This window comes from Gavialis gangeticus, unplaced genomic scaffold, assembly GCF_001723915.1.
Source record: "Gavialis gangeticus isolate Ggan-Ray unplaced genomic scaffold, GavGan_comp1, whole genome shotgun sequence".
Lineage (NCBI taxonomy): Eukaryota > Metazoa > Chordata > Crocodylia > Gavialidae > Gavialis > Gavialis gangeticus.
Window position 1 is genome coordinate 149,152,380 of NW_017729022.1, and position 10,902 is coordinate 149,163,281.

The 10,902-nt window shown below is 41.6% G+C and overlaps 1 protein-coding gene across 1 annotated transcript in view; it reads right to left on the reverse strand.

Annotated features, from left to right (window-relative positions):
• The window catches only part of MSH2 (mutS homolog 2), a 90,780-nt gene that overhangs the window by 62,609 nt on the left and 17,269 nt on the right, over positions 1–10,902 (reverse strand). The window contains exon 6 of the mRNA XM_019516310.1: positions 9,201–9,334. Within this exon, the coding sequence (XP_019371855.1) occupies positions 9,201–9,334 (134 nt within the window). The remainder of the gene's footprint in view (positions 1–9,200; positions 9,335–10,902) is intronic.

Here is a 10,902-nt window from a genome sequence, read left to right on the forward strand (position 1 = left end):
TTTTTTTTTTTTTTTGGGGGGGGGGGGGTAGGGGTGCTAATTAAAACGAAGCAAACAGAGCCAGCAGCCAAGTACCAATCATTGATTTTCCAGTTTGTTATTAGGCCTACTGAAACTACCGCACCCTTTACGAAAAAGAATTCCAAACCGGTTGAAGCTGGTTCCCAACATACAAAATATCAACCAGTGGTAAGCAAATTAAGTTAACTGCTAAAGTGCTTCAGAAATCCAGGCATATGGATGCATAACTGCAGATTTTTCATGCCACTAAAAAACAACTTACAGAAAAACATTTCTACAATACACTTAACAGCCAACTGCATTAGTAACAGAGCACCTTATATTATCAAACCCTAACTCTAAAAAGCTAAAACTTCACTTGCCTCCATTGATACCGGTGTCCTCTTGATTGTCACTCCTTATACTTCATTAAGTTGGCCTGATTTAAAAACAAACTAGAGATTCAGGTTCTGCTTTCACTGCCCTGACATGATCTCATATTTATATTGCTAATACTACAGGAGACTGTGTAAAAATATTCAAATGATCACATTTCCCTTGTAGCAGGATTTGTAAAAAATAAAGACAATCTACATGTAGGCCCTAAAATTATCTGACATTGCTCTATTAATTGTTATTTTTAGTTGTCACTTCATATTCTGACCTATCATCGAGTGTTTGCCCATGCATATTAAAAAGAACAGATGCTCTAATCTAATAAACCCCGTGCAAGACTCCTGCTCCTTTAAATTAAGTGAATGAACCCAGAACAGCATAATCTCCACAATGACAAAGCAATCATGCACGTTCACCATTTACAAGCTTCCATTCAATCATACAGTTAAGTCATTCAGCTTTTGAAGGCTGACTGGGGAGTCTTATTATTCAAGAGAGTGATGTAAAAATGTATTATTTCTCCCAAATGGTCAGAAACAAAATCATAAGCTAAAAATTTATGCTCACAACCACTGAAATCTGAAGAAAGAAAAAAGCAGTGTTTTCATGTTATTTCTTACTTGTGCTTCAAGTGTAAAAATGTTGTGACAAAGCCTGAAGTCAGGCAAAATTTGAGGGTTTCAGGTAAGTTTCAGTTTTGGTACACATTTGTTCAAATCTCAACCTCAGAATGCAAACAGCAAAAGACCTGAATCTCTGAAACAACAACTTGGGAGTTTCATACACCTCTGCCAGCAATTAGGTATTTCAGTAAGCCACTAAGCAGTTGCAATGAATCCACCTATGTAGAGAGACAGTCAGCTCAATCTTTACTATTGACTGGGTCTGGACACGTTTCATAAGTCCTTTGAAAGTAGAGACCAATTACAAAACACCCACCCCGTGTCTGTCAGTTGACTGACAGCTTGTTTCATATTTATTTATAGTAATTTATCCTCTGAGCCAATTATGAGTCATGCTTCTGAAAAGAGTGATGTCTTGCAACCACCACTCTAAACTAAGAGAAACAGGCGAATACATGGCATTGGTTTTGCCATTAAGAACCAGATTATCAGCCAAATGACTGAACTCCCTATTGGCAATAACAAGTGCCTCATGACTCTCTACCCCTAACTGACCAACAATTCATTTGCTACCATCATCAGTGGATATGCCCCAACACTCACTGCCCAGGAAGAACAAATGGAACTGTTTTCTGCTAATTTTGATTAAATCCTGACTTTCATCCCAAAAGAGGACAAGATCATCCAGAGACTTCAATGTGAGAGTTGGCTGGGACTTTAACATGTGGTAGGGCCCATTGAGAAGGAAGGAGTGGGTAAGGTCAATTCCAATGTCATCCTTTTACTCAGTAAATGTGCAGAGCATGATCTTGTCATTACTAAGACTATCTTCAGACAACATGACAGGTACAAAACAATATGGCAATACTCCTGCTCAAAACAAGGGCACCTCCTTTGTCACCTCCTTGACAAAAGTCATCGTAAGAGCGTGTGTTCTAAAAAATGTACACATCATGCATGTCACAAGAGGAGCTGATGACTGCTGGACTGATCATTATTTAGTGAAATCAGTCATGTCCATCAGGGTTGCAACATCAAAAGCAATCCAAATGAGTCCGAAGACAGTACAATATCAAATGCCTTCAGACCCCCAGACACCACCAAGTCCTCCAAACACATCCCAATACAAAACTCAACAATTTTAGGAATGAAAATGGTAACACTTGTGTTAAGGAAGATTGGCAAGCTCTAAAAGGGACCATCCATGAGGCTTGCATGAAATCAATTGGCTTTATCACCCAACACCATCAGGACTAGTTTGATGAAAACAACACTGAGATCAGTATGCCAACGATTGTGCTGCTTTTGCACATACTAAGGAGGACCTATAAATGGCCCTTAACTGCTTCTCCTCAAGCATACCAGTGCCTAGGACTGACCCTTAACATCAGAAAAATAAGAGTTTCACCATCCTACTCCAGGCCAGTCAACTCCTCCAGCAAAGATCCTCATAGATGGACAGGAGCTGGAAAATGCTGAACACTTTGCATACCTCAGCAGCCATCTCTCAAAGACGACCAACATCGACAAGGAGATCCAGTATAGGATCCGATGTACCAGCTCTACCTTTGGAAGACTGTATCATTGTGTGTTCAATTATCACAACATCAAGACTCAAACAAAGGTCCTCTTATACAAGGCTGTGGTAACCACAACTATTCCCTATAGCTTGTGAAGATTAGGTGACCTACAGGGGCCATCTGAAAAGCCTGAAGCACCTTCACCAGCGCTACTTCCAGAAGATCCTTGGCAAAGTGTCAGGATCATCGCACAAATGCCAGTTTTCTTATTGCTGCTAACACTACCAGTATGGAAGCATTGATTATTCAACACCAGCTGCAGTAGACAGGGCACTGAGTGTGCATACCTGATGTACATTTACCAAAACAACTGCTATACTCCCACATCAGCCAAAGATAAAGGACATGCACAGGCCAAAGGAAACCCTTCAAGGACACCTTCAAGGTGAATGCAAAGAAGTGGAGCATTGACATGACAAATTGAGAAGAACTAATCCAAGACAGGACTACATGGCAATGCCTTCTGAGAGAAGGTACATCTTATTTTGAGGAAAACCATCTTGCTCTGGAGGCAGAAAAATGCAGATGCAAAAGGAAAGGAAACAAGACCAAGAAATATGTGGTCCAAACCTCCCTTTAACCATCCCCTGTGGCATCTGCCATAGAGTCTGTGGCTCCAGGATCAGCCTTCTTAGCTATCAACAGACTCATGTACTACCACTTACTTGACCCATAGGAGTGACCATCCCTGACAAGGAAACTAATCTACATCTCCAAACTACTTTGCAGTCATTAACTGTACCTTCAGCACTTCTCTCATGGTCTAAATTTTAAAAAGCATGGAGTTAATCCAAACCTAAAAAGGATTATTTTCCCCTTAGTGAAAATGCAGAATACTTGCCTAAATTGAGCTTCACACAATCCACCTTCTAAATTGAGAGATGGACACCTATCCAAAGCGCTGTTACCCTACCAACCACAGCAATAGAAATGATAAATCTTAAGGGCCAACATTTTGCAGGAACTAGTTAGTATGTTGCCCTGCTGTTCAAAGTTAAATTCAAATCTACTCTGCAACAATTTAATAAAGCAATTGGGGTTAGCTATGCCCTATGTTCCTGTTTTATCTAAACTAGTTTTAGTCTACTCTAGATAAACTCCTGTCACATTCATTAGCACATCAGCAATCAGTGGAATTATATCCTATCTTTTACTTAATCATCCCAGCCCCCCCAGATAAATAAAACTGTATAACATCTAGCTGTCAGACTTGCGTCTGCGAGGCTGCTCAGAATGGGATTAATTTCCCTAACCCAGACAAGCCGCGTAGCTACCAAAGCAAAATCTGAACATCAAAACAACACAAGCAGATAATTAATGGTAAAAATGTGCAGTCCTACAGTATACTGAGATCATAAATTTTTCTGGGTCAGGACAGTTCTGTTATGAGCCTGGAGTTCCAAGCACAGCCAAGCTCCTAGATGCTCCAAGAGCCACAACAGGATTATAAAGGTTTGTAAGAATGAATGGGTTCATTGGAGTCTCAACCTTTCTGTGCATTAGAAAGTGAGACTTTTCCAGGAGAACCTGAATGAACCACCAATGCAGGGAACTAACCATCCTAAGGGAGAGGTCACACCAAGCAGCATAACACAGCAAGGTCTACTTTTCAGGCAGCAGCATTTCTAGTTTCTCAGGCTTTCAAAACACCTGTCACGTAAAAATAGCAAACACTTCTTACAGTATATTACTGTAGTTTGTAAAGTTGGTACCAATTGATAAAAATGTGCATTGGCTATTCTTTATAAATAAATAGCTATAAAAGGAAGAGTTTAGTGTCAAAATGGCGTTGTTTATAAAACATGAAAGACAAAACTCCTTCACTGGGCTTCCAACTCCATGCCGCAAGCGTTTTTTGCACAGCTATAGCTGGTTTCCTTATATATAAAAGGAAAATAGAAAATAGTAGTCAGAGCCCAGTTGTTAAAAAGAACCTGGACTTCCTCAAATTCAGTCAATGCTGTTGTAGCAAGTGACCAGGTAATTTATATTCCAGAGAAATTACAAATTAACATATGCATTAATTTGCACTGTTCCTACTATTTCAGTATTTAGCTTTAAGGGCTCGATACACACATGGGCACGCAAGTATAACTGAACAATACTCTGTATTGGTAAAATAATTTGTTTCCTTAAGAACTCCGAACCAACAGAGCATCTCCATCCATTTTGTTCTGAAGGATGACTTGCACCACCTGCAGGTCTTACAATAGTGGAACAAGATTTTGAAGCTCCATTTGTGCAATATGACCAGACATCCAATTCTGAATACACTGCACTGCGGGAATAAACATTAAGAAAAGGTCATGCATTCTTCCAGCTGGCAGTGCTATAAAAATACTTGAACCACTCCCAAAATGCAAAACTGATATGAAAGCTATTGTGTATTATATAACTGCACTCACACCAAACAAGCACTACACAGACATCATCTATATGCTGCAGACATTGTCAATGATTGACAGATGACACTGACTGGTGCAGGTTATGAACCTACCAAAACTCAGGGTGGCTCAACTTCTAAACGGTCAGGGGCTGCACACCCCACAGACTGCACATCTCAGAGACCACAAGCCCTCCAGGCTATACCCACAAGCCCTCCAAGCTATACACTATGCACCTGGCTGCACCACGCACATGAACGAGTGGACGAGTGGCATTGCACACATGAGCGGAAACCCCCACCACTGCCCCCACACAGGAGTAGTACCCTGCCTCACCTGCAGCTCCCTCTGGACTATGGCACTGTACTGTATCAACACTGGAAGCTACTGGCTTACCTGGCACCACTAGCTACACTGTGCCAAGCTCCCTGAGGGTGGGTCAGGCAACAGAAACCAGTGCAGGGAGGGGTGTCCCAAGACTCTGGCTGTTGGTGCTGCTGCAGTTGGAACAAAGGGCAGCAGCTAGAGGTCCAAGTGGACCACATTAACCCCTTGCAGGCCACATGCAGCCCATGGGTCACCAGTTGGACAGCCCTGGCTTAAACTGGTATGTTATCAATAACCACTGAGCTTAGTCAGTAATGAATAAGCTTGCATTTAAGTCATAAGGGATAGGCAAGGAAAGTAGAATAAGAATCTGCTTGCCAAAGCCACTAATATTAGGGTAGGCCAAACACAAATAATTGCCTTTTTTTCTCCCCTCCCCTCCCCCAAAAGCACTTAATAGTCACTAAAAGTAATAACTGATACTTTGCTTGTTGATAACAATTTAATTGTATGCAGTCAGCAATGAAAAGGTGCCTTTGTTAACTGAATATGGTAAAGCCAAAATGTATGTAATGTACAGAAAAGAAATGAAAGTGGGAGTTAAGATGCTCTGAGATATGAATCCAGGACCAAAGCGAAAAAGGAATCCGCCACCAAAACCAAACGGTGTCAGCCTTGGCCATTTCAAGATAATTATGCTAAGCTGCAGCAGTGTGGCTAAAACTGAAGGCCCCAAACCTTGTTGCACTGTATACCATTGCAGATGTCACAACTACCTCAGCCAGCACAGTAAAAAAGAAACAAGACATAGCAAGTAGAGAGTATTTGTTAAAATAAGCCAGATATAAATACTGGATGTAAACAGGCAGGATTCGGGGGAGACCACTGCAAATTCAAAACAACCTGATGCCAGTCTGCATGTCTCTTCCCCCCTGTATCCCTCTTGTATCTCCCCAGCCAGGGTAGGTGAGAATCTATATTCTGCTTTTCAGATAGCTAGATAGACATTGAAGTGCTCATTCTTGTGCTTTGGGGTATAATCAATAAAAGGATTGTTTATCTGACTTAGGTAATAGTAATACCTTACTGGCTAAGAGGGAATGGAGGATCATTGGGAAGTGCAATTGCATCTTGATTTGGTGCACAGAAATGGTAATCCTTAAGGGAATTCTAATTGTCCCTTAATTCTGGGTCTAAGCTCACAAAAGAGGTCCTGATCATAGACAGGCTGTAGTCTTGTGTTTCTAAAGACTAAATGGTCCCAGATCTTTGGTAACGCAGAACTTGGCAGTGCTTTGAAATGACAACAGTAATTTTGCATATGGCATTCTTCAAGTTAATAATGAGCTAGTGTCTCATCAAGGTGATGAGGAAGACACTGTCTTTTTTAACATATCATTTGGAAGAAGTAAAAAGGGCCGTGGTTCCACAGAACCTCAACAAAAAAATCAAAACATTCTCTCCACTAGTGATCTATCCAAAGTCCACTGCATTAAAATTCAACCCACCCCTCCTCAATTCTACTTGTAGTCTCAACTGAATGCAACAAGGTGTTATCCCAGAGAGTACACTGCTGACTTAACTGTCAGCGAAGAAATTCCAAGCATTTGAATTCAATTCTTGGGATTCCTGGATAACTTGTGTGTGCAAAGTTATCTACAAATAAATTCTACTCAGTATTTTATTAGTAGATTAACATCTACTAATAAAATTCAATCAACTCTGTTAAATAATACCACGGGTATCAAATTCACCCTGTGTATCAGGCTGGATTCAGGTCACAAGAACGCCCAGATCCATGAAGCAAGCAACAGGGCCAGCATTGGTAGGAGCAGTCAGGGGCCACAGTCCTTCCATGCCCCCTGCTACTAAGGGTTCAATGAAGTTAAAGGACCCCTTCTGTAGAAGGCCCTGCCTCCCCACTAGCCACATACCCAAATTCCCTGGCTCATCTGTAGCCCAACAAGCTGGGTAGAACAGCATTGTGAGCCCTACGTTCAACATCCCCCATTTAAACCAAAAAGCAGTCACGCACATCTTTGGTAGTTTACCAACGCATCTCACATCCTTCAAGAGTCTTGTGTCTTGACATTATTCTTTGCATTTTAAAAAGCAGTCAAATATAAAAACAGCCCCAAGACAAGCCAAGTTAAAATGATATTAAACACTGAAAGAGCATATAATTACACACATTGCAAGGAGGATTCTGAATAAATTTTACCTCAAAACATGACATTAAAATATGAGCAAAACCATCAGAGATAAGGTAAATGTTTGAGAAATTCAAAAAAGTGAAGGTATTGAAATACCTAGTTAAGATATCCTGACAACCTCAACTACTCTGTAGCAATGCCATACGATCATGCAAAGTTTATGTTAACGGCAATTTTCTGTTACTGGTCCCAAATGTAATTTAATTTAATTTTAATGTTCTCCCATTCAAAAATGTCATTACAGAATGGAGGTCAACACCAATACCTTCTGTCACACTCCAACTTAATGTAGTTTTTATCTAAGACTTTCCTGATTTTTTTTTAAGTTATAATAATTTTCAAATATGAGTACTACCAGAAATGCATGAAGAATGCTACCCAGAAATTCAGCAAAGCAGGGTTCGGAGGCTGAGCTATAAGGACAGGACAGAGAAGCCTAATCCTAGAGTCCCAAATTGTCTGAGCTTTGAAGGTTCTACTATGCTTTGACTCATTCTACCAGTAATGTTGTCTCCCTTTGCCATGGACCACAGTGACAGTTGTTCATTCAAGTAAGATAAGAGGTAGGTCAAGCAAATGCTACCTATCTTACAATGAAGCCACAAAAATGAACTGGAGATTTGCCACCATCTGTAGACTATGTAAATCGCAGTAACTGGATATACCCATCATTTACAACTTAATTTCTACCTACTTCCTTCAAATGAATTGGAATATTCACCACATCTGAAGGGTCTATATTTACCAGTAAGAGCACGTAGGTAAATTTAAAAAATTTAAACTGAGGATGTATCAACAAGCTCCAATAACAACTTTCATGTATTCAAAGCATTCAGCTACTACTGTAATAGATAAATACAAAGGATTGCATTTGAGCTGCATAATGAGCCTGTAACTAAGGTGATGCTGAGTCCCAGTTGCACAAATCCCTCCAAAATGAATTTTAAAACAGAATGCATTTCTGGGGTGTAGTCCAGAACAGGGGTCATCGGAAACCTTTTGGAGCCGCGAGCTAAAATAAGACAGCTCGCTCTGAAGGCAGGCTGCCACTCCCTTCACCAGCACTGCACTCTAGACCTGGCTGCCACTCTCCCTTGTTTGCATGCCAAATGGTATTCCAGGCCATTGGCTGGCAACCCCTGGTCTAGATGAACAAAGTAATCTTGGAGGGAATGGGGCAGAAAAGAGGGCGGCCCGAATTTCTGTATTTGGCACTGGAAGTACTGTCAGGACAGACCAGGATCCTAAAAGTACCTCATCTTGCACATTTTAATCTTAGATATGAATAAAAAAGTGGCTGTTACCTAGAAGGCTTAAAATACTAAGCCTACTTTTGTGTCCCCCACCCCCTTACAAAGGATTAGAATTGCTAAGGTTTAAAACAACAGCAGCCTACCCAAGTACATTAGTCTATTTACAACTAGTAAATGAATGCAGGAGATAAAAGCTCCTAACTGAAAATACAATATAGGATGAGTTAGACAGTGTTTAAAAAAAAAGTTATGCTGCCATCTAGAGAAAACTGCAACCGATTCTTTAACTACTTCTAACAAAGCACAAACACATCACAAAGCTGTTTGTTTCACACAAGCCTTGTTTTGCTAAAACAGAGCAGATTTCTAGCAAGAACAGAGAGACTTGCAGTAAAGCGTGACAGGGATACCAACAAGTGCTTACCTTTCTTCTATTCTGTTCTTGTCCAGAAGTGGCTGCTTGATCCACTGACTGACCAGTCGTTGTCCTTGAGGGGTTCTGCACTTATTTAACAACCCAACCAAAGACTGCGTACTGTTGGCATTTTCAGAGGAACCCTGGAAAGAGAGAGTAATAGGAAGGTGTTGTTGAAAATCCTGTTATGCTGTAAGCAGTGCTGATCCTTGTTATTCTGTTTAGCCCAACTTGACATCAGACCAGATGAATCAGGATAACATTAAGGCAAGTATACTTCTGATAAGGAAGTCAGGATGGGTCAAGCAGGGGACTAGGTTGATTTCTTCCAGTATTCATTTTCCTGAAGAACTGCCACTGAGCTACAATCAGCTACGAGCATATCTACACAGTAAGCTTACTGTTCAAGGTAGCGGGGCAATATAGCACACAACACTGCTCCGGGGAGGGCTTCCTCAAAACTGGATGTAGAGTAACTGCTTCAAGCGGGCTAATCAGTCCTGCTGAGTGCTAATTGATGGCTAGAAAATGGTATGTAGAGTTTTGTTTTTGGGAACTGGATTGCAGGTAAATGTATATGCATTAGAACAATATTTCAGGACTTCAGCAAGGGTTAATCGGTTTCTAAAGGCTGGGTTGTCTCGTGCACAATTCTCACAGCCTTTGAGGCAGACAAGGTGTCTAACTCAGGCAAGCACAAGGCCAACAATAGACACATAGCCTGGGAAACTGTGGGCATGTACCACGCTGTTCCATAACATGAGATAAGGTAGCTCCAGCCAGCTCACAAAGCCCCACAGCGGGAGGCCTGAGAGTTCCAGTTTTGGGGGAACAGACCAAATTAGGAAAAGGCCAGGAAAGACCAAATTAAGATGTATGCATTTGATGGGCTTGTGTAACAAAGGAATATGCTAATGGAACAGAACGTGGACAATATGACAACCACAGAAAGACCTATCAGTAATAGCCACAGATGAAGAGTCATCAGGAGAGAAAAAGAATACAAAAGCGGAGATTTTAGAGCAAAGTGTCCCTCTCTCCAAGAGGGGAACCTGAGGCACAGGAACAGAGGGCATACCATCAGCCCATCTTATCCACCCCACTGGGGGAGGGGTGGGCCTCGGCATCCGATCTCCAGGCTTTCGACATCTGACATTCACGAGAGAACCTCAGAGTGAAGGTCGTGCCCTAGCCAGTTGTAACTTGACTCTGATGACAGCCCTATGATTGGTAGCTATAGAATTGCTTGTATTATTCTTTTCTGCTATCACTGTGTATCAATAAATTTGCCTATTATCAAATGGAAAGGTTGTGGTCAGTCTAAGTGTTTTGGGTCCTAAATCCAATGCCAACACCAACTAGCCTGTCTCTACACTAGTCAGCCCATCCCACAGTGTTGTCTGGATATGGCTATCCTTCTTCCAGTCAGGAGGTAGCCCATGTAGAGCAGTGCAACATCCTTGAGGGTATCAGTGCCTGGTCAATTTATCAAGCAGACACAGCTTATCTACCTAGACACCTTGGTAGTCTGTCATTTGTAGGGACGTGACAGAGCAGGCCAGTGAAACTGGCAGCTCACCAGTAGCCCTGGGAGCTCCTGCCAGGCCACAACCCTCCTCATTGTTCCTGCTGTGATGACAGCTGGGGTCCCCAGGCTCCCCTTTGTTCCTCTGGCACACATAATACAGGAAGGAGCCAAGCTGCCAGGGCA